Here is a 23,290-nt window from a genome sequence, read left to right as displayed (position 1 = left end):
AGATGAGATGCCGTGAGCATGGTTGCAAATAGGATGCCAGTGACAGTTAATTCTATATCTCATTCTGACTCATGCAGCCACTGCCACTACTAAAGCATCTGAATGTCTATAGGACATCAGCTCTTGGATGAAGACCAACGGGCTCAAGCTGAAACCAGGCAAGATCAAAGTGGTAATGGTTGCAAAGGGGGAACTCTTTGAAGAGCTGGCCAAGACATTGTCCCTGCCTTCCATCGAATGCATACATCCTCCATTCACAGAAGAAAAAACAGCTGTTAATAAAGAACACCTTCCCTAACCTTGGGAGAGGCCCAATTCACTCTACCACTAGCCCTTGTTAAGATTCTGAGATTTCCTGTGCAACCTTGATTTGGCACCCTTGTGTGTATGCATTATGATAGTCTTTAATTACATGATCACATTCTGTACTCAGGGTCCCATGGCTAAATGGGTGAATGCTGCACTGGAGAACTGGGCTCTGTTCCTGCCTCTCCCACAGAGTTCCTGTGTGATCCCAGTCAAGTCACTTAAACCAGACATTTCTCAGGCAGTTACTACTTGCCTGTACCTCACTTTCTGGGTTCCTAGTGTCAGGGATTGATTTTACAAGTGCTGAGCACTCATGATTGTATCTGAATACAGTGAGAGTTGTGAATGCTCAGCATCCCGGGCATAAGGCAGTGCTAGCGGAATGTGCACAGGGCTTGGAATTAGGAGGTACTGAGCTCTAATCTGTTTGAGCTTCCTTCTGTAACATGGAGTGATCAGTTCCCAGCCACCTCACAGGATTGTTGTGGCAATGAATTGGTCAATTTATGTACGGTTCTTTGAACATACAAAATGCTATAAAAATAGTAAGTACTCTGAAAAATCATGCAATAGGTGGATGGCTGTTGATTGGGCACTCTAGGCCTTGTATGAAGGGAAGGCTGAGGAGACTCTGTCCCAATGTCTAATTCTTCATATTTTGACTTAATCTTCCTGTGCTGTGGTTTCCTATCTCTGAAATCCTTCCCTATTGCGCAAGGCTGTTGCAAAGATTAATTGTTTGTTAGCAGCAGATGTTACAGTGAGGAGGACTGTGGATATGTCCATGTGAAAAATAATTCCACATTCAGTACAAGGTTTGGATGGTGAGTAGTAGGTAAGACTTGGAATCAAACAATGAGGATAAAAAGAAATAATGAACAGTTGCCTCACTTCCTGAGAGCCATCCATCCTGTGTGCTGAATGAAGGCAGGTGTCTTGTGGGGGGAAAAAAAAAAGACTGTCGTGCATATGCACAAAGGATCATCCTTGACTCTGGCATTTCCTAACTTTAAGGACTTCACTTTGTAATTTTAGTAGCATTCTTTAACAGTATTAGTGTTATTTCTGGCATCCTTAGAAAGAGAAACAAGTTTTTATGCCTTCCCCTACCATCATCATTATGTTTTCAACACTAGACCTTCAGCACTGCATCACAGACTTCTAGGCAAGTCCAGATTAAAGGATTTTGGGGTCTTGTACGCTATGGGAATTGGAGGGCCCTCAGATCCTCCTTAAACCAGACAGAGCATCATGGTGGTATACAAGACAATCGCTGCCCTAGACAAAACTTTAGTGAGCTGCCCCCTCACCCCACCAAAAAAGTGGTTCTCAACTGGGTGGGCACATCAAACTTTCAATGGGAGCGCAGCAAGCCTTCTGATGATTTGGCATTTATGGTAGCAGTGTGGGAATGGGGCCCAAGAGCCAGATCACAGCACCAATTACTCAGGTTTGGCCCAGCTGCCCCTCCATTGTGACGGGAAGGTGGGGAGTGGCCAGGCCATATTTGAGTGAGTGCGTTGCAACCTGGTGTATGGGGTGGCAGCACTACTCAGGTTTGGGATTTTTTGCCGGTCATTGGGTGGCCCCCATGAGAAGGGGGCCCTGTGCAAGCGCACTGTGTTCACATTGGTTAATCCAGACCTGCCTCTATCACTTGAACTAAAGGATTAATTATAGTAGCAGCCAGCTTTTAAAAGGCTGTTTTCCTCTCTTGTTCAGCAGCTGCAGGGGAATACATAACACAATTAAACAGTGGATTATGTGTGCGTGAACAGCCCTATCTTACAAGCAGCATAACTGAGTTTTTAGATTTGGCAGATTCTGCAGTGTAGTGTGCCTAAGTAGTTATTTGAGTTGGTCATATTAGATAGAGAACTGGGTTCTCTTCCCTGTTGTGTAAACTTCTAGTGGAATATGAGACATTTCACAGAAACAGGAGTTGTCATGGGCACAGAATTGCCAACATCAGTCAGAAACTAACTGGGAGTTGAAAAAGCAAAATAGCTTGTTTTCCTCTTCCATTCTGTAAATAAAAACTACATGTGAGAGGATAAGATCTACTAATTACAAAATCTTGAAGGACTTGATGAACAGAGACGAGGTGAGTGAGGTAATTTTATTGGACCCGCTTCTGTTGGTGAGAGAGACAAGTGTAAGTTCAAAAACTTGTCTCTCTTATCAAGAGAAGTGGATCCAATAAAAGATATTACCTCACCCACCTTGACATAAGAATGGCCATCCTGGGTCAGACCAATGGTCCATCTAGCCCAGTACCCTTTCTTCAAACAGTGGCCACTCCCAAATACTTCAGAGGGAATGAATAGAATAGGTAATCACCAAGTGATCCATCCCATTGGCCATTCCCAGCCTCTGGCAAACAGCAATCCCTACCTATCCTGGCTAATAGCCATTGATAGACCTATCCTCCATGAATTTATCTAGTTCTTTTTTGAACCCTGTTATAGTCTTGGCTTTCACAACACCCTCTGGCAAGAAGTTCCACAGGTTGACTGTGCATTGTGTGAAGAAATACTTCCTTTTGTTCGTTTTAAATCTGCTGCCTGTTAATTTTGTTTGGTGATCCCTAGTTCTTGTGTTATGAGAAGGAGTAAATAACACTTCCTTATTTCCTTTCTCCACACCAGTCATGATTTCATAGATCTCTGTCATATCCCCCTTTGTCATCTCTTTTCCAAGCTGAAAAGTCCTAGTTTTATTAATCTCTCCTCAGATGGAGGCTTTTCCATACCCCTAATCATTTTTATTGCCTTTTTCTGTACTTTTTTCAATTCCAATGTATCTTTTTTGACGTGGGGTGACCAGATCTGCACACAGTATTCAAGATGTGGACATACCTAGGATTTATAAAAAAGCAATGCAATATTATCTGTCTTATACCTTTCCTAATGATTCCCAACATTCTGTTAGCTTTATTGACTGCCCCAATGACTCCAAGATCTTTTTTGAGTGGTAATAGCTAATTTAGACCCCATCATTTTATGTGTATAGTTGGGATTATGTTTTCCAATGTGCATTGCTTTGCATTTATCAACATTGAATTTCATCTGCCATTTTGTTGCCCAGTCACCCAGTTTTGTGAGATCCCTTTGTAACTCTTCGCAGACTACTTTAGACTTAACTATCTTGAGTGGTTTTGTATCATCTGCAGATTTTGCCACCTTACTGTTTACCCCCTTTTTCCAGATTATTCATGAGTATTTTGAACAGTACTGGTCCCAGTGGAAACCCTTGGGGGGACACCACTATTTACCTCTCTCCATTCTGAAAACTGACCATTTATTCCTACCCTTTGTTTCCTATCTTTTAATCAGTTACTGATCCTGGAGAGGACCTTCCCTCTTATCCCATGACCTCTTACTTTGCTTAAGAATCTTTAATGAGGGACCTTGTCAAAGGTTTTCTGAAAATCTAAGTATACTGAATCCACTGGATCAGCCTTGTCCACATGCTTGTTGACCCCCTCAAAGAATTTTAGTAGATTGGTGAGGCATGATTTCTCTTTACAAAAACCATGTTGACTCTTCCTGAACAAATTGTATTCATCGATGTGTCTGAGAATTCTGTTCTTTACTATAATTTCAGCCAATTTGCCTACTGAAGGTACTGAAGGTAGGCTTACCAGCCTGTAATTGCCAGGATCACCCCTGGAGCCTTTTTAAAAGTCTCTCTATTCAGTCCATGAGTTTTAGTGCTAGCAGAGTTATGAATGTATACTCCCTAGGCTTGTCTTTTGAAAGCGTTGTGCAGGTTTCTTTTGAGGATGAGGACTGATCGAAACAGAGTGATTGCTTTGTGAAAAGTGTTCACCCACAGATGAGTGTTTTTGTCTTTTATCATTTTCCTTTGTGAGTTCAATTCAGAACATAGTGATCGTCTGGTTTCACCCATATAGTTGCTTTTGGGGCATTCAGTGCACTGAATGAGTTACACCGCATGGCATGTGTAGGACCCAAGGATCTTGAAAGGTGTGTGATGGGAGTGTTGATCATTGTAGTAGTGGGAGATATGTCTGCAGGTTTTGCATCTGCAGTATTGCCAACCCCAAAAGTTCAAAAACCATGAGTCAGGCTCACCAAAAATCATGAGATTATGTAAAAATAATAATTTGGTGATTTTTATTTGCCTTCTGCTTTTTGAGCCATTAGGGTGCACTGGGGTCACATTTTGAAGTTTTCTCCACAGCCACAAGGGCTAAAACCTAACTTTTTCTTCAAAAATGGAGGCTGAAATAATCAAATATCTACCTCACTTCAGCAGCTGGGGCTTTAAGGAAAACAATAATTATTGAGAGACTCCAGACAAAATCATGAGAGTTGACAACACTGCATCTGTTGTCTTGCAGGGTCTGGTGCCGCTTTGATTTGGTCTGGTCTGTCGGGAGCTTGCTTCTGTTGATGAGCTTTTAGAGGTTGGGATGGTTTAAAGGCCAGAAGAGGGGGGTTTAGGAAATATTTCTTTCACCTTGAATGGTCCCTTTAAATGTGTTAACTATTTATGCTAAATAATCTTTTCCATCTTGTATTTAGGTGTGACACTGAGTAAGGCCATGTCTACACTACAGAATTATGTTGACTTAATTTACGTTAGGATACAGCCACTGCAGTTATTAAACTGCTTGTGTGTGCGCACACTTTACTCCTTGTGTCAGTGGTGTGTCCCTTCACCAAGAGCATTTGTGTCGATTGTATTGTCAATATGGGGCATTGTGGGATGGGATATCTACACTGACACTGCATCAACCTAATTACATCAACAGCGACTCTCCGCCCCTCGAGGAGGTGGTGGTGGTAAGTCAGTGTAGAGGGGCACATATGTTGGTGGGTGCCAAATATAAGTGAAAACCTTTCCACAGCTAGGTCAATGCAAGGCAGTTTACATTGACTTAACCCTGTAATGTACATCGGGCCTAAGTTTCCCAGACCTGAAGAAGAGCTCTGTGTAAGCTCGAAAGCTTGTCTCTCTCTCCAAGAGAAGATGGTCCAATAAAATATATTACCTCACCCACTTTGTCTCTAATATCCTGGAATCAACAGAGCTATAACAACTCTGCATACATGTTCCCACAACGCATTTCAACACTTTTGTGCTTATAAGATGAGGATTTGTTTTTCCCTTTGAAAACCCTGCCAAAGTATACATTTGTTGATATTTTTTTTCCTGCTGTAGGTCTATCAAGACACTTTCAACTGATGGAGTGAGAACATTAAAAGAAGTTAGAGATAAAAGGGCTGGTTCTGGCTGGGCAGCTCAGTTTACTTTTTCTCCTGCAAGAGCATCAGTTAGGCTTTTACCTTTGTTTTTCACTTCTGACACTTTTTAAAATTAGCATAACATAGGAAGTTGCATTCTTACATGGAGTTTCAGGGGTTTGGGTTAATTTCTTCTTGTTCCCACTTTGGAGCTCTATGCGAGGAACATCCAGCCCATGATGAATCTCCTGTTGCTACTGCTTATAGATTCATAGATTCCAAGGCCAGAAGGGGCCATTGTGATCATCTAGTCTGATTTCCTCAACAAATAACAAAGGCAATGGAACTTGCCCCAAATAATTCCTAGAGCATATATTTTAGGAAAACATCCAGTCTTGAACTAAAAATTGCCAGGGATGGAGAGTCCGCCATCCCAAGAGTCCACTTGGTAAATTGTTCCAGTGGTTAATTACTGTCACTATTAAAAATGTATGCCTTATTTCCAATCTCAATTTCTGTAGCTTCAACTTCCAGGCATTGGATCATGTAATTCCTTTCTCTGGTAGATGGAAGAGACCATTATTAAATATTAGTTCTCCATGTAGGTACATGTAGATTGTGCTCAAGTCACTCCTTAACATTCTCTTTGTTATACTGAAGGAGCTCAATCTATTCAGCTTATCACTGTAAGCCATGTTTTCTAATCCTTTCGTCATTCTCTTGAGTCCTCTCTAATTTATCAACATCCTTCTGAATTGTGGGTACCAGAACTGGACACAGTATTCCAGCAGCTGTTGCACCAGTGCCAAATACAGAGGTAAAATAACTTCTCTATTCCAGCTCAAGATTCCCCTGTTTGTGCAACCAAGAATCACATTAGCCCTTTTGGGCATAGTGTCTTAGGGGAGCTTATGTTCAGGTGATTATCCTTCACGACCCCAAACCTTTTTCAGTCACTGTTTCCAAGGATAGAGCCCCCATCCTGTAAGTGCAGCCTACATTCTTTGTTACTAAATTTTTACATTTACATTTCGCTATATTAAAGCGCATGCTGTTTGATTGCACCCAGCTTACTTAGTGATCCAAGACGGCTCAGTATCAGTGACTTGTCCTCTTCATTATTTACCACTCCCCCAATGTTTGTGTCATCTACAAACTTTATCAGTTACTTTATTTTCTTCTGGTCATTGATAAAAATGTTAAAAAGCAAAGTGCCGTGAACTAGTCCCTCTGGGACCCCCCTAAAACACATCCCACTTGCATTTTAAGAGCTTTCAGTTAGACAACTCTTAATCCATTTAACATGTGCCATATTAATTTTATCTTTTTCTAGTTTTTAATCAAAATGTCATGAGATACCAAGTCAAGTGCCTTACAGAAGTCTAAGTATATTACATCAACACTATTTCCTTTTTCCTGATTCTGGTGCCAGAACTGCAGCTGATGGTGGATTTTAGGGTACCAGAAAAGTTAGTTAGCATGTGGTTCTGTTGTGTTGAACCTTACTGTGGCTTTAAATCTTAAATTGCCAAAGATGGGTAAAAGGTGGCAGGATATTATTTTAACTTATAAACCTATTGAGTAAAGTTGTTGAAAGAAAACACAATGAAGGCTAAGAAATTATGTAAATTGAGTTTTTGTAACTAAAGGAAGAGTCACTCACAGGCTTTCAAGCCACCTGGTGAATTTTGCAGAATTTTAGAAACAGACTGAAGTGTTCTTGAGATGAGAGCAAGGATGCAGGTATGGACCATCAGACACTTGTTTTGGTTTCCACTCCTTTTGGAAATTGCTTTTCTGGGGAGCACTTGTCAGTTTGCTTATGCATGGCAGCAAGCTAATGTGTGGCAGGGAGAACTATACTGCATCTCTCTTGTGGCTGAGACTTTCAACACTTGTAAACCTACTGGGACTCAAGAATTTATGGTCATACAGTTAGTTGAGCCTTCTTTTTTCTGGTGCTGAAAGATGTTCTGACAAAACAAGATGATGAGGGGGAAACAGGTAATAGCACCATCTCCACACTTATATTCTGAGCAACTTCTGAGATTGGAAACTAAAGTTCCTGCTATTATACCTGTCATAGTTACAGGGAGAACTGCACCTCAGACCTCTTCTGGTTTCTTCGAATGCACCTCCCAGGCCTCTAGTCATTGCCTTTCTTTGGGTGGAATCCTAGGATTCTCCCACTCTCAGACAAGGCTCTTGGCTGCGGTTCCCTGTGATGTAGTGTGAGTACTTCAGCAGGCGTGACTTACCTTCAATGCCTGTGGCTTTGTTCCCTCTGTGAGCAATGGGAGTGGTAACCTGTGACCAAACGGCCTTGGCTTAAATAATTTTTCTTAAAGCAAAGCATTTATTTAGAACCAAAGCATTTAGGAGAAAACAGAATGTAGACATTAAACCAGTCTGTCCCTAAGGCTTACCATTGCCTGGATCTGAAGAAAGGCCCAACTTCTTCAGACTGCCTCTGCAGTTTTTCTCTTTGTCAGCCTGTCACTCTGGACAGCTCCTGGTTGACCTTCCCTTCCTTTTGTGAGCAGGGCATTTAACTATTTATAGCCTTTTGATTTGTTAGTTCCCAGCATTGGTAGAAGAGTTGTCACTTTGGCTTTGAGTCTAGAAGTATGTCATTGACCTGTAATTGCCCCAGTGTGTGCTCGGGGGATGGGGGGAGTTACTTATCTAGAGCTATTTGTGGTGTTTTCTGGATTACTTTTCCATAGCCACCTATTAAGTTAGATCAATAGATTCATACAGGAAAGTTTTATAACTCAGTAAACAATAACTTCACCTCACTGACCAGGTTACATAGAGTATGTCTACACTGCATGGCTGGCCTGTGCCACTTGACTCGGGCTCACAGGGCTGAGACACTCAGAAGTGAAACTGAATTGCTGTGTAAATGCTTGGTCTGGAGCCTGAGCTCTGGGACCCTCCCTTCTTGTGGGGTCCTGGAGCCTGGGCTCCAACCCAAGTCTGAACGTTTACACTGCAGTTATGTCGCCCCTTTAGGCCACAGCCTGAGTCAGCTGACATAGGCCAGTCATGGGTGTTTTAATTGCAGTATAGACATATCCATAGGGGTACATCTAAACTGCAAAAAACAAAAGAAAAACCCTGCAGTGGCGAGTCGGAGAGCCTGGATCAACTGACTTGGTCTCATGCTACAGGGCTAAAAATTACAGCGTAGAGTTTCCTGCTCAGGGGGGTGAGTTTCAAATTCCAGGCTCCAGCCCGAGCAGGAACTAGACGTCTACACTGCTGTTTTTAGCCCAGCAGCACAAGCCTGAGTCAGTTGACTGAGATGTTGTAGGATGTTTTTTGCATTATAGGCATACCAATAGTGTTAATATTCACATCTCAGAGTGGGGTTATTAAATAGCATTTCTGCAACAGGCACAGCTCCTTCCCCCATGTTTACCTCAGCCTCCTATTTCTCCCCTCTCCTATTTGTATTTTTCTTTTTGCCTTTTGTCTAATGAGAGTTTGACTTAGCCAGCCAGAATTGAACTGGCAATACTGCAGTGACCAGAGAGGCAAGGTGAAAGTAATAGCCTGATCCAGGTATAAATTTTCCAGGTTCAGAAGTGTCTAATCAAAATCCTGTATCAAATGCTGACATTTTCCAGCAATTAAACAGCAAGCAACAGAGATAGAAGCTGCATTTACTTTTGCTGTCCTTTTCTCTGACCCCCTTTTGTATGTGTGTGTCCTGTTTTCTGTTAAGGAGTAATAGGATTGGACTTTTAACAATGCCTAAGAACCTAAAACTGACTGTTTCCCAACAAGGGCATTTTATATCCTCCAAGAGTCTCTTCATTAGAACTTTTTTCCCATTAAAACACTCCATGTAAATAGAGATAATAGGGGAGATTTGTTAGGTTTACTTAGGTTTTTTTTTAAAAGTTGTAAATGTTTTAATTGCTTTGTTCTTTTTTTAATAGAATTTTTGTTTGTTAATGCACAACAAGTGAAATGGAGGCCCTGGCAGTGTAAACCTGTATCCAGTTACTATTACTTCCTTTATTGCCATGACATAACAAATAGGGTAGCTGGAAAACAACATCCTAAAAAACTGTCTGATCCTCAACTGTTCTTACTGATTCCAGCTCTCCCCAGTCCACACACTGAAAGTTTTTCAGTCTACCAGTCCACACTCTTAATGGCAGATGAAGGGCTCAGTTGACTTATCATGATCAACACAGCAGCAACCTCTTAGGGGGTTTCTGATATTTAATCCCCTCCCTTCAAGCAACCAAACCCTTTGTCTCAGAGATGATTCAATTTAGGCTGGCTTCTGGAGCTCACAAAAACTGTTAATCTTCCCCTGCTTTTAGTGCCATCCCCACTTTCATCTGGCTTCTGCTAAAATATATCTATTAGATATCTTAAAGCTTTCATTGATTTATAATAATTAGGTATTTCTCACTTACTACAGCAATCTTAAGAAACAGGATTGGATTCTTAACAGAATCAAAGAATGAGGAACAGATAGCGAGGTGGTCTCTCTTCTCTCTGATTTCTCTTCTGATTACTCTTTGTTTAGTTTTTCCCATTGTGAGTGTGTGCTGCATGCGTGCTATGTCAGGGCTAAAGGAAACTCTTGAAATGGATTGTTCAGCTGGAAGGCCAGTGTCACTGAATTATTTTGACATCTTGTCTTCAACTGCTGGTGGGAGGATAAATATCCATTGTCTGTACTAGCACCTCACTTCCTGCACCCCCTGTATTCTCTCCCTCTGAGAATTAAGAGAGAGCCAGTTAGAAGGTAAGTAAATTACCATTCTGGGAGAAGAATGCTACTGGGGGATTTGTCTCAAAAAATGCACAGAGCTTTTTATTCAGTGATTGCTGTCTGTGACAGTTTGTTGTGAATGGAGTTCCTCTTTTCCTTTGCTACCCAGCTTCTCGCTAAGTAGGTTACTTAAGGCAGAGATTTTCAGTGATGCATAAATGGGAGTTAGGAACCCAACTCCCATTGAATTTTGATGGGAATTGGGCACCAACCTGTCATTTTCTTTGAAAACCACCCCCATAGTATTTTTATGGTCTAGTCCTACGTCCTTGTATGTCCGAGTGGGTCATCTCTTTTAGGCTTGGGTACCGACTATTGAAAAGCTTAGGATGTAGCTTGTTAGTTACAAATTGCTGATTAATGGTGCTGAAATTCTTAGTTTTAATACTGTTTTCTTTTCTGACTTGTTTCTAGGATGCTACAGTTATCCCCCACCTCATGGCACTGCTTAGTAGGTCTCGATATACACAAGAATACATATGTCAGATCTTCTCACATTGCTGCAAAGTAAGGAAAGAGAATAAATATTTTCCATGAGGGTTCTTACGTTTCTGCCATTTAGAAATTGTATAAGATAATATGGCTAGAACAGTAGGACAATAAAGACTGTCTTTTCCCCCCCTGCATTTGCTGATAGTGTTTCTGGGATTATAGGTAGATACTGCTCTTGCATAAAGCAAAGTATGCAAATAATAAAAACTTTGTGTTTATTGGGAATAGAGTGTATTAACCAAAAATAAAACAAAAACTTTAATCAAACATAACACTTCATTGTCAGCATGACTATATTTGAGGATTTTAGTTTTTCTTGTTGCTCTGCTTTTGGAACTTATTGAATCAACCTTAGCTCAGACTGCCTCTGTGCTCTCAAGGCAGCCATTTTGTACCCAGGAAAGATTTCCCATGATATTTCCTAGTTTGAGAGATTATAGACCAGTGAAAAGTGTTCTTCTATTAAAATTGTACTCTTCCTCATTAGCCCATATACAGTGAGTGTGCATATGTACTCATGGAATTGCAATTTTTTATATAATTAAACTGAGAACTGAAAACTAAAGTGACACTAATGATCTAATTCAAATGTCAGCTCTTTAAAGAGACTTTCATTTAGTGAAAGCATATATAGAGGAAAACTTTACAATACAGAGAAAACACCAGAATTAAATGTACAAGTTTATTTTAAGTTTGTGGTTAATATGGTGAAAGGAAAGACACTCTAGTTCCTGTTCTTTTTGCCCATTGATCTTTTATGTGGAACCTTATTCCAACATCACCATAAATCCTGCTAATCTTGCATTATTTTGATGAATTCAAGGATTATCCGATTTAGTCTGTTTCTCCGGGACTACTTATAAGATGAAAACTAGAACCATTAAAATATTAAATCGATGTCTCAAATGTGTTTTTAAAAGAAGAAAAAATTCCAATTGAAAAACTGAGTAGGAAGGTATAGTTTGGAAATGTGTTCTTTATAACTAGTGCCGTGTTAAAACAAATGTTATCACATTATTGTAGAAGTGTTAGCACAGGGCTGATTGTATAAAACACAAGCTGCTTGCATATTATAACTCAGCAGAACTACACAACCAAATCAGATATGTGAAAACTGGATTTCTTACCCTTGAGTATCCAACTTCACTGTGAAAAGGATGAAATTTTGCCTTGCTCTCCCTGGCAAAATGAACACCTTGCCTCGTTTCGTAACACTTGCCAATTTGTATGTATCATAAATATTTAATTAACTAAAACAAACCCCATTCACTAATGAAGAAGAAAGCAAAAAAGGCTTATATAGCCATAGCTTATATTTTCACTGAACTGAACAAATTGTTAAAATTAGTTTACAATTAATATTTTGAAAACATCACATTTTACAGCAAAAATGTAAAAATCTTGAAAAATTTCACGTGAAATTATGGAAACCATGAGCATGTAGGGCACACTGAATGCATGAGTATGAATGATTGAAAATACAAAAGAGTAATGCTAAATGAAATAGTTGACATAGAATAAATCCCAGAACCATAACAAGAAAACACTACCATTTTAGAATAGATAAGAGGATCAAATCAGACAAAGAGTAAAAGATTCAAATTTTTGATGCTTTGAGGTCTTCTGAAGCTGTTTCTTAAATTGATCAAGAACTGTCTGTTTTTTCCAAATAAATAGAATCTTTCATGGAAACCTTGAAAATATCTTTTCTTTTTAGCTGCTTTATTCCGTGGGTACCAGATCTAGTGACCAACACAAATGTTCTGCTATTGTGCCTTCAGATATAATACCACGCAGCTGATATGTCAGAGCCTAATATATCTACAAGGGTCAAAGAAAAACTGTTCTATCTTGTATAGATGGGCAAGATAGCAAACACTCATGAAAGTTTCAATATGCCTGTGGCAGTAGATAGTTCTGAGCTTATTTAATGAAGGCTACTATCTTCCCTTGAACAGATTGTGTGCTGGAGAGAATCTTTCTCATTGATTTCTCTGGGGAAAACACGTCACTATGAATACTGGTTTTAGGTAAGCTTCAACATGTATTTTAAAGGGGTAATTGTGCTTCAATGTATTTTTTTCTTTTGTTTACTTTCTAGACAGGTGGGTCTAGAATTTGTGAAAATAATTGACACCCCAAACCTCCTAAGAACCAGTGTTCCTGTGAAGGGTTCACCACTGCCTCCCTCTTCCTGGGCAGAGGGTCAGCTTAGGTCAAGGGAGGCTTTTCTGCCTATCAATGTCCTTTTCTTTTTTTTCAGCTAAAAAATTTCACGGATGATAGCAGACATTTTCTTTAGCTAGCAAATTGTTACTCCAGGTTGTTAGTATGGTTTCATACTTTTGTTTGCAGCACATCCTTTACTATTTTCACTGAGAGTTTTGAGCTAGAAAAAAAGAATGAGTGATAGTGACTTTAGAGAATGATGACTCTGGACTGATTGTGGATGGCATGAAGGGGAATGCTGGTTCTCAGGGCTGGTAGGGTGCTATTCTTCACATACAAATCTTGGACACCGTCTGCCTCTAAAATAAACAAAATCAAGTTAATTGAAAACCAAACTATGATAATGCACAAAGCATTGTAAAATGCATGTTGAAAGTTACCTTGAAAGGGCGTTCTGGGTTAAGATTCTCTCTGTCACAGTTAATCTGTTTTCAAGGAAGATTGCATAAGTGAAGAAACTTTATTACTACATTAATTGTCAAAGTGAGCTTTTTATTTTTAAAAAGCCTATTCTTTTTGATGCATGATTGTATGGTACCAAAATTTGGAAAATTAGCACTGGAAATTTCTTTTGAATGTAATTGCTATTACTGTTTAAATAACATCTTGATGAGCTATGCAGAATAAATTAAATTAACCCCAAGTAGAGGTTCAGCACAAGGCCTGTAGAACTAGCTAAGTCCCACTTAAGCCCTATTCTAAGGATGTGAATGGGTCTTAGCTAGTTGATAGGCCTTGTTCTGAACCTCTGCACAAGAGTCTATTGCTTCCAAAGATATTTTAAGTGGCTTTTTGATGGTTATCATCATAAATTGTTTGTTACATGGTTCTTTTGAATATCATCTGTAATAGGCCATGCTATTTTGTTGAAAATCAACTTTTTATGATTACTTTTCATTCATTACTTATAGTTAATCAAGAACTGTGATTTCTATTCCCCAAATGCTACATCCAAGGAAGATTTAAAATTGAAAACTTGACTTTCTGGAGGACAGGCATAGTATCATTATGATAGCTCCTGAAACTCCATCGTTATACTCAAAAAGTGAAACAAGAATTACCCCTCATTATTGATTCAGTTTCTGAGATATTTGAAAATAAAAATAACTTACGTAGTATATAGTTAAGTCTTCACGTGTCTAGATTTGAAACAACTTATTATTTATTGTTAAATAAGCTTGACAATACAGTTCTTAAATGTGGGCTATTAATACACAGTCAGATTTTCAAAGATTTGTATGCATATATTGAGCACGCCTGATTTGTCCAAAGAAACACTGTAAGTGCATGTGCAAACTGAATATTTTTTGCATGCACGTCTAGTTATGCAGCTAACTAGCCGTGAGTGTACACAAATAATTTATTTGTGTATTCATGATGGTATTTACACACAACAAATTAGATGCTTCTCTTTGAAAATCTGGCCCATGGGAACTAGATAAGTGATATATTGTTCAGATTACAAAAACAAGTTAAGTCAAAGCAATTCTTGACTTCAATCAATTTCATTCATTTCCCCACCATCTTTTAATATCTCTTCTTCAGCTTCGACACTGGCATAGCTGCGGCTTTAAATCATCGCCTCAGCCACTTCTATGTGCCAATGTAAGTGGTTTTTCTACAGCAAAAAAGGTACTTTAATTGCATTTTTTAAATAGGAAGTTGTCAGTGGTAGCAGCTGAAGCATCTCTTAAAGCATCAGATATGTTGCATCTGAAAGTAATTTTCATGGTTTTTTCTGGAAAGGGATAATTATAAATGAAGTTCTAAACGTATTTTTCATAATGCCTTTTTAAAAATCATTGTTTTTAATGACTCCTCCAAAGCTTGAAAATGAAATGTCTACCACTGTAATGTGCACAGTGGTGTGTAGGATTGCTCATGTGTGCCAGGTTGGTTTAACTATGAAACAGAACATTGAAATTTTCATTCTGTCAGGAGGACCATTAGCATTTAGGATGCAAATCAATCAAGAAAATCAGGCAACGTTTTGCAGGTCAAATTTGGCATTTTCCACCTTTTGTCTCTTTAAACCATTGAGATGGCTACAGAAGGTGTCCACAGAGCAGACGACATACCAATGTGGGAGCTCCAGAGCATATGCTGTGGATACTTATTTTCCCCTGGCCTAGGGTGTAAGGTATTGAAGTTTATTGGTAGAAATTATGTAGTTTGTGGTGACACATGCTGTTACCACTGGTGACACTATTTAGAAATTTAACAATGTGGGATAAAACCTAACTCTTACACATTAGTAAAGGGAGTAATAGTCCCTTTACTCCCACATATAGGGATTGTGCACTGTCCTGACCAATATAGAAGATGATCAGATTGATGCAGTTCTACAGGAATGGATCCAGAGAGCTATTAAAAGGGACAGGGAGCCTGTGTGACGATCGTGTGTCCTGCCCTTCTCTCCCTCTACAAAAGCTTAGCAGAGACCACTATAGCCTTGAGGGCACGGCGGCTCCTGTCAAGCTGCCATGTGGTATAGAGTAAACCAGAAATGGGGAACAGTGTTATCCCCTGGAGTAGCAGCAGGAAGGAGTCTGTCGGGATTGTGCCTTGTTCTTCCAGTCTTCCCAAATGCTTTGTAGACAGCAGACATCCTCAGTCTTGATAAGGTCCATCATCCCCTCTGACATCTTTGTTTTGAAGTTGCCAGCCAGTTCTGCAGGTTAGGGTGGGTCTTCCCTCAAAAGTGGTTGTTGTGGGAGTGGAATCGTACACTCAACTTCCAAGGGAGGAAAGCCTCACTGATCACCTAGGATTCACCGAGATTGCTGAGGGTTAGAGGTCCCCTCAGGATTCCATTTCTCCTCTGCCTCTGTAGAGCCTGGTCAGACCACAGAGATCCTGAGACTTTTGTACTGCAAAGGAAACATGGGTCAGTATTTGGACTTGAGTTTACTTCACACTGAGTTTTTGAAAACTGAAAAATGTCAGACATCTCAGACACTTATTTTTACTAGCTTTTTAAGTACTTAAGAAATATAAGGTTGGTGAGCTATCTTTACAGTTCATACCTTTGAAATAGTAAAATACATTTTTTTAAATATAGATTTAATTTGTAGGAGTGAGACACTAGTCTTGTAACATGGTCAGTTGATGCATATTCTGGTATATGGAAACAGCTTTAGAATTGGTTACTTGCTATCTTTTCTGGGGTTATTGTTGCTGAAAATGCATGGGGTTAGCAATGGAAGAGGTGTTGCAGATTGAAAATTTTATATAATATTGCAAAGATTGAAACAGAATTTTGGCCTTTGCCCTCCATCAGATATGAAAAACAAAATCCCCATTGTCAGATACCGTAGAACTCATCTTTAATAAATGAAAATGAAATAACTTCATTCACTCTACTCCTAATCTCTAGTTTTGGTATTTCTTTCCAAGAATGGGAATGAAAATGACTACCAATAAGTAGGTTAAGCTCAATAGATGTAATAATTAGCTTCAGCCTGTAAAGAAGCTAGCACATTTCCATGGTACATACCACAGAATGGCAGGAAAACCCTGCATTTTAGTATGTACTGAAGTTGCGGTTAACAGGAAGTGTCTTCTACATTCTTTTAAAAAAGAATAAATACTCCTTTTTTTTTTTTTTTTCCCCTTCCTTTATAGGGTCCAGATCATCAGACAATCTTGTTTAACCATGGAGCAGTTCAGAATATAGCTCACCTATTAAGTTCCACGTCCTACAAAGTAAGGCATTAAAACTGCTTGAGATTTTGATTTCACATCAGTTATAAAAGTGATCTGTATGAGTACAATTATAGAAATTATACGTATGCACATATACGTATATGCGCACACGTACACACACACATACATATATAAAAGTATGTAATACACGTTTCTCGAGTGCCCATCGTTGTTTTTGTGTGATTTATAGATATACACAAAAACCTGCCACAACGTATCTGGATGCTGTATAAAGTTAAAATACTAGTAATTGAAATAGAACTTGACCTAGCAGCAAGCAGCCATTCAGCCAAAGAAAAGAAAATGGGTAAATGAAGACATCTTAAAAGAGAGAGCTGGTGAAAAGGGGAGCATAGATGAACTTGCAAATGTGTTTTGAAAACTTATGTTGTTGAGGGGGGCCCGTGAGTGGCCCTTTGAAGTCTGGGCTCTACCATATGTTTTTGTTTCTGAAATTCATCATGGATGGGTCAAGCACCAATGAAGAATGCTGACTTGATTGCACAGTGTTGTCTTAAAGTGGGGCTTCTGGGATAACATTACATTGTATTAATTTTGATTTGGTGGCACTGGTGGGATTCCTACCTCTAATGGAAATTTGCTGGCAGTCTGAAACTAAATTTTCAAAGCCTGGTTTCAGGAGAGAGTTTGAGCAAAATTCCACGTTTATACTAAAAAATGCATGTCTGGGTGCACACACATACATGTTCTGTGTAAGGCTTTGAGAATTTGGCCCCTGAGGGCTAGCCCATAAGTATAATACATAGTTTTATATGTCTGTTTCTATATGCCTGTGGAAGACATGACTGTGGGTTGAAGTCAGCACTGTGACCTTGTGGTGGGTAAGCAACTATGAAAGGTGTTTAGATAAGTACTGTTTTGGAGAAAAAAATAATTTGAACAATGTCACTCTGTATAAACTTTCAGAATGAAATCTTTGAAAGTAAAGTTACTTCACTGATTTTTTTCAGTTACTACATTTAAATGCATCTAATGCTATATTTAGTTACCTCTTGGGGTGGAACTATATTTTCCTGTTCACAGATTCATAAATATAAAGGCCAGAAGAGAGCTTTATAATCGTCCAATTTGATCTTCTGCATAACACAGGCCATACAATTTTTCCCATTGACATCCTGAATCTAACACAATAATTTGTGGCTGAACTAGAATGCCTTTTAGAGAGAGAACCAGTCTTGATTTAAAGATTCCAAGTGATGGAGAATTTGCCACGTCCCTTGATTAATCTGTTCCAATGGTTAATACCTGAGTGTTTAAAAATTAGCAACTTATTTCCAGTCTGAACTATGATGACTTCAGTTTCCAGCCACTGGATCTTTTTATATCTTTACATTAGCAGTCAGAGACCTCTAATCAGTACCTTCTTCCTGTGTAGGTAATTATGGACCTACTTTAGTTTTTTATTGTAAGGCATGTTTTCCAGGCCTGAATCATTCTTTAGTTTTACTCTGAGCCTTTTTTGAAGTGTGGACATCAGAACTGGACATAGTATTCTAGTGATGTTCTGACCAGTACAGTATACTCAAGATAGTATCACCTCCTTCCACTTACTCGTTATTCTCCCCTGTTTATACAGAATCACATCAGCCCATTTGACCATAGCACTGGGAAGCTCACATTCAGCTGGTAGTCAGGAATAACCCCTGAGGTCTCCGTTCCATTGTAAATAGCAATGGGAGATTCAATCATAAGGTAATAGTAATGGGAGATTTGATCATTAGAAATATAGATAGCTGGGTTTGCAACGACCAGGAGAACTGCATAGTGAATTGCCTGCCAGGTGCCAGGATTGCAGATCTCTCAAAACATCTAGATGCTGGCACTGTGTGTGGACCTTGAAACGTTTCAGTGAATGCTTATGTTTAGTGTTGGGGACGAGCCAGTGCTCGTAGTGTATGTAGATACCAGTGACCTAGAGAAAGGTAGGAGATGGATCCTGGAGACCAAATTTAGGCTGCTAGGTAAGAGACTGAAGTCCAGGACCTCCGTGGTAGCGCTCTCTGAAATGTTTCTTGTTCCACACGCAGAGCCAGTTAGCCTGGCAGAACTGCAGGGTCTTAATGCATGGATGAGATGATGGTGTAAGGAGGAGGTGTTTAGATCTATTAGGATCTGGGCAACCTTTTGGAAAGGAGGAGCCTATACAGGAAGGGGTAAACAGTGACATGGCAAAAGTCCAAAGCAGACTATAAAGAGTTACAAAGGGATGTCACAAAACAGGGTGACTAGGCAATAAAATGGCAGATGAAATTCAGTGTTGATAAATGCAATGTAATACATATTGGAAAACATATGCCCAACTATATATACAAAGTAAGGGTGTCTCTATTAGCTGTTACCACTCAAGAAAGAGATCTTGGAGTCATTGTGAATACTTTTCTGAAAACATCTACTCAGTGTACAGCGGCAGTCAAAAAAGCTAACAGTGTTAGGAATCATTAGGAAAGGGATAGATCATAAGGCAAAATATAATGCCTCCATATAAATCCATGCTACACCCATATCTGGAATACTGCTTGCAGATCTAGTCGCTCCATCTCCAAAAGATATATTGAAATTGGAAACGGTACAGAGAAGGGTAAAAAAAAAATGTCTAGGTGTATGGATCAGCTTCCATTTGAGGAGAGATTAAAAAGACTTGAACTTTTCAGCTTGGAAAACAGCTGACTAAGGGGGGCTATGAAAGAGGTTCATAAAATCTTGATTGCTATGGAGAAAGTGAATAAAAAAATGTTATTTCCTCCTTCACATAACACAAGAACTAGGGGTGACCCAATAAAATTAACAGGCAGCCGGTTTAAAACAAACAAAAGGAAGAATTTCTTCACACAACTGTCAGCTTGTGGAACTCTTTGCCAGGGGATGTTGTGAAGGCCAAAACTATAACAGGTTTCAAAAAAGAATGGATAAGTTCCTGGATGATAGGTCCATCAATGGCTATTAGCCAGGATCAGCGGGGATGTAACACCATTCTCCAAGTGTTCCTAGCCTCCATTTGCTAGAAGCTAGGAGTGGATAACATGGGATGGATCATTTGATTGCTTGTTCTGTTCATTCCTTCTGAAACACCTGGCATTGGCCATTGTCGGAAGACAGGATTCTGGTCTAGATGGACCATTGGTCTGACCCAATATATAACCATATAAACATAGGACTGAAAGGGACCTCGAGAGGTCTTCTAGTCCAGTCCCTTGCACTGAAGGCAGGACTAAGTATTATCTAGACCATCCCTGACAGTCATTTGTCTAACATGCTCTTAATCTCCAATGACAGAGATACTACAACCTCCTTAGGGAATTTATTCCAGTGATTAACCACCCTGACAGTTAATAACTTTTTCCTAATGTCCAGCCTAACCCTCCCTTGCTGCAATTTAAGTCCATTGCTTCTTGTCCTAGCCTTAGAGATTAATGAGAACAATTTTTCTCCCTTTCTCTTGTAACAATCTTTTATGTATTTAAAAACTGTTATGTCCCTAATCTATCATCTTGTCTCCAGACTAAACAAATCCAGTTTTTTCAATCTTTCCGCATAGATTATGTTTTCTAGACCTTTAATGATTTTTGTTGCTCTTCTCTGGACTTTCTTCAGTTTGTCCACATCGTTCCTGGTATGTGGCACCCAGAACTGGACACAATACTCCACTTGAGCCCTTGTCAATGTGGAGTAGAGTGGAAGAATTAATTCTTATGTCTTGCTTACAGCACTCCTGCTAATACATCCCAGAATGTTGGGTTTTTTTGCAACAGTGTTACACTGTTGACTTATATTTAGCTTGTGATACAGTATGATCCCTTTTCTCAGTGCTCCTTCCTAAGGAGTCGTTTTCCATTTTGTTTATGTGCAATTGATTGTTCCTTCCTAAGCGGAGTACTTTGCATTTGTCCTTATTGAATTTCATCCTGTTTACTTCAGACTGTTTCTCCAGTTTGTCCAGATCATTTTGAATTTTAATCTTATCCTCCAAAGCACTTGCAACCCCTCCAAGTTTGGTATAATCTGCAACCTTTATGCAGTGTCTCTTCAAGGATTTGTGCCTCAAGCAGTGACTGCCATTCATCATAGCTGGCATTTCTTGCTGTTTACTGTAAGATTGACTACAGTTTGGTGTAGAGTCATCAGTGGATAGTTAGTATAGTCAAGCATGTGTTGGAGCTGTGTGTGCTGGTGGATGTTCAACTTACTGCTAATAAGGTCCAGGTTCTGTCATTGAAGAGCTCTGTATCTTTTTGTGCTTTTTTGAAAGGCCATGTTGAAGTCCTGCTGCCCTTGGAATCCCAATGCAAGACAAGTCAAGGCTATGTGACTTCTCTGGAAGTTCAAGTTCAGGACTGTATTCGTGGTGGGACATCTCATACCCCTTGTATATTTTGCATGCTCTTCAAGACTTCCAAGGGCCTCCATTCAGTACCCTATGGGCCAGTCTCCTGGGATCCTCTCACTGATTGCCTGTGGTCATATGGCCATCAGGTACTGTATCCAAGAGCCAGGTTGTTTTCCAGGCACTGAACCTGCTTGCAGCTCTGACGATCACAAATGCGTCAATAGCATTGATGTTTGTGCCTCAGATAGTCATGGTGATGATTCATTTGATTCTGGTGACTGCACCAGCGAAGTCGGTGTTCTTTGTGCCACCTCTCCCAACTTAGTCTCGGTCAAGGCAGGCTCCTTGTGTGTCAAGGCATTCTTCTCGCATCTCTTCCCAAAGCTATGATTCTGGCTGGGTTTTGAAGAGAATTGTGAGGGTGACTTACCAGATCCTCCTCTTTGCTGACATAAAGGAGGATTTCCACAATTTCTAATCAACTCATCAAAGGAAGGTTAAGAGAAATCATACCCTTCAGAGGAGGCATCCTTTTGTGAAGTCTTGTGAAGAGGATGTCTGAGTTTGTCCTCTTTACTCTCGAAATTGAGTGACTCCAGGGCTGATGTTATGAAGCTTTTAGGCCCTTTTGGATTTGATAGCTGTTCCCTCCACTCTCACCTGAAATAGGTGGTGAAATAGCTATGCAAACATCTTATTCCAGCCTGGTTACTTCCTGTATGATGGGACATATTTTATTTAATATAATGACGTTTTACTGCTCATTATTTCTCTCAACCCACCTCATGGAACATCTCTAATAGTGAAAACTACAAAAGCGGAAAGTACAAAAAAACCCCAAAAAACTTGTAATGAGTTTTTTGTTTTTTTATGGTTCCAATACAAATAGCCAGTCTGCCTGTCTCCACTGTACGGGCTCACCTGGGATTTGTGATTAACCTAAATTCTTTCCAAGGTAGTGTTGAGATTGTGCCTTAACTAGTTAATTGACTTGCCAATATTTTCCCCATATCCTGTGTAGTAGTAATAACTATTGCTTATTATTTATTATATTTTTATTTACAAGATAAGTCTTCCTCACTGTTTGTACAGTGTCTAGCACAATGGGGCAGTGGGCTCCAGGAATTACTGAAATACAAATAATGATGATCATGTTATATGGATGCATTTACATAAACACGTTTTTCCAAAAATAGGGAGTTCTTTGTGTAGTGTCCCCCATGGTTGCTTCATTTGAGGTATGCTAGCACCCCTGGACCTTTGATTGGAGATTTTTAATAGCAGTGTCTGTTTGGTCCCCGCATATGTCCGTCAGTTTCCTATCCTGTATTGTTGTTATCTAGCACTGCACAGGTGAACTGCCCTCAGTTCCTTCTCAATCGCCTGAGGTGGAGCTCTGGCAGTTGCCCCTTTTGAAATTTCCTCAATTTTCTGCTTCTTTCATTAATATTTAGCATTAGTATTAGTTTCTATAGTTAATAAATAGCAGTAGTATAGCTTCTTATCTTTTCTTTTAAAATATCTTTTCTTTGTATTTAGATATTAGCTAGTTTGTAGTTTTTTCTTTTACTGGGAGGTTAAGCCTGGTTGCCCCAGCTTCAAGAGCTGTCTGTTGTGCTGGAAGGTGATCCTGGTCAGCAACGGGCACTTCTGCTGCATCCGTTGCTTTGGGGAATCACACGTTGCCCAGGCGTGCAACTTTTGTCTGGCACTGAAATCAAGAGCCAGAAAAAACAGAGAGCTTTGTCTCTTCTCTCCTATCAGTTATCCATGAGGCTGCTGACTCCTCAGGTACCCAGGGCATGGTTAGACTGAAAGATGGTAATTGTTAATGGACTGAGGGAGCAAGAAAAACTCTTCCTACTTCCTCGGCTTTCTTGGTACCAAAAAAGCCCACTCAGGCTCCAACCACTCTTCTTTTGGAGAGCTCGGGACCTTCAGTAAAATCACCACCATTGGCTATGATCACCTTGGTGCAGACTACAGACTCAGTACCAATAACACTCTTGGTATTGCAGAAGTTCTGTTTCCTCCAGGACCTGGCTGTATCTGAGATGCCCAATTCTCTGCTGCTTGGCTCTGATGTGCTGTGGGTACTGAGAACGTCGAGATCACTTGATCTTTGCCCAGTACCGATGTTTTCACTTTAGATATTTCCAGGAGCTCCACCATTCCAGAGTGAACTTGAAGAAAAGGATT

The 23,290-nt window shown here is 39.7% G+C and overlaps 1 protein-coding gene across 6 annotated transcripts in view; it reads left to right on the top strand.

Annotated features, from left to right (window-relative positions):
- The window catches only part of ARMC8 (armadillo repeat containing 8), a 187,472-nt gene that overhangs the window by 72,834 nt on the left and 91,348 nt on the right, over positions 1-23,290 (top strand). For 5 of the 6 annotated variants that reach the window (XM_067538782.1, XM_067538780.1, XM_067538784.1 and 2 more), the window contains 3 exons: positions 10,735-10,827; positions 14,587-14,673; positions 16,666-16,746. In XM_067538782.1, coding sequence (XP_067394883.1) covers positions 10,735-10,827; positions 14,587-14,673; positions 16,666-16,746 — 261 coding nt within the window. The remainder of the gene's footprint in view (positions 1-10,734; positions 10,828-14,586; positions 14,674-16,665; positions 16,747-23,290) is intronic. The other variant, XM_067538781.1, reaches the window with a different exon arrangement.

This window comes from Emydura macquarii, unplaced genomic scaffold (genome assembly GCF_026122565.2).
Source record: "Emydura macquarii macquarii isolate MOO-44397 ecotype Brisbane River unplaced genomic scaffold, CSIRO-AGI_Emac_v2 contig_499, whole genome shotgun sequence".
Taxonomy (NCBI): domain Eukaryota; kingdom Metazoa; phylum Chordata; order Testudines; family Chelidae; genus Emydura; species Emydura macquarii.
The sequence above is the reverse complement of the archived record's forward strand: the minus strand, read 5'-3'. Positions and strand labels throughout refer to the sequence as shown.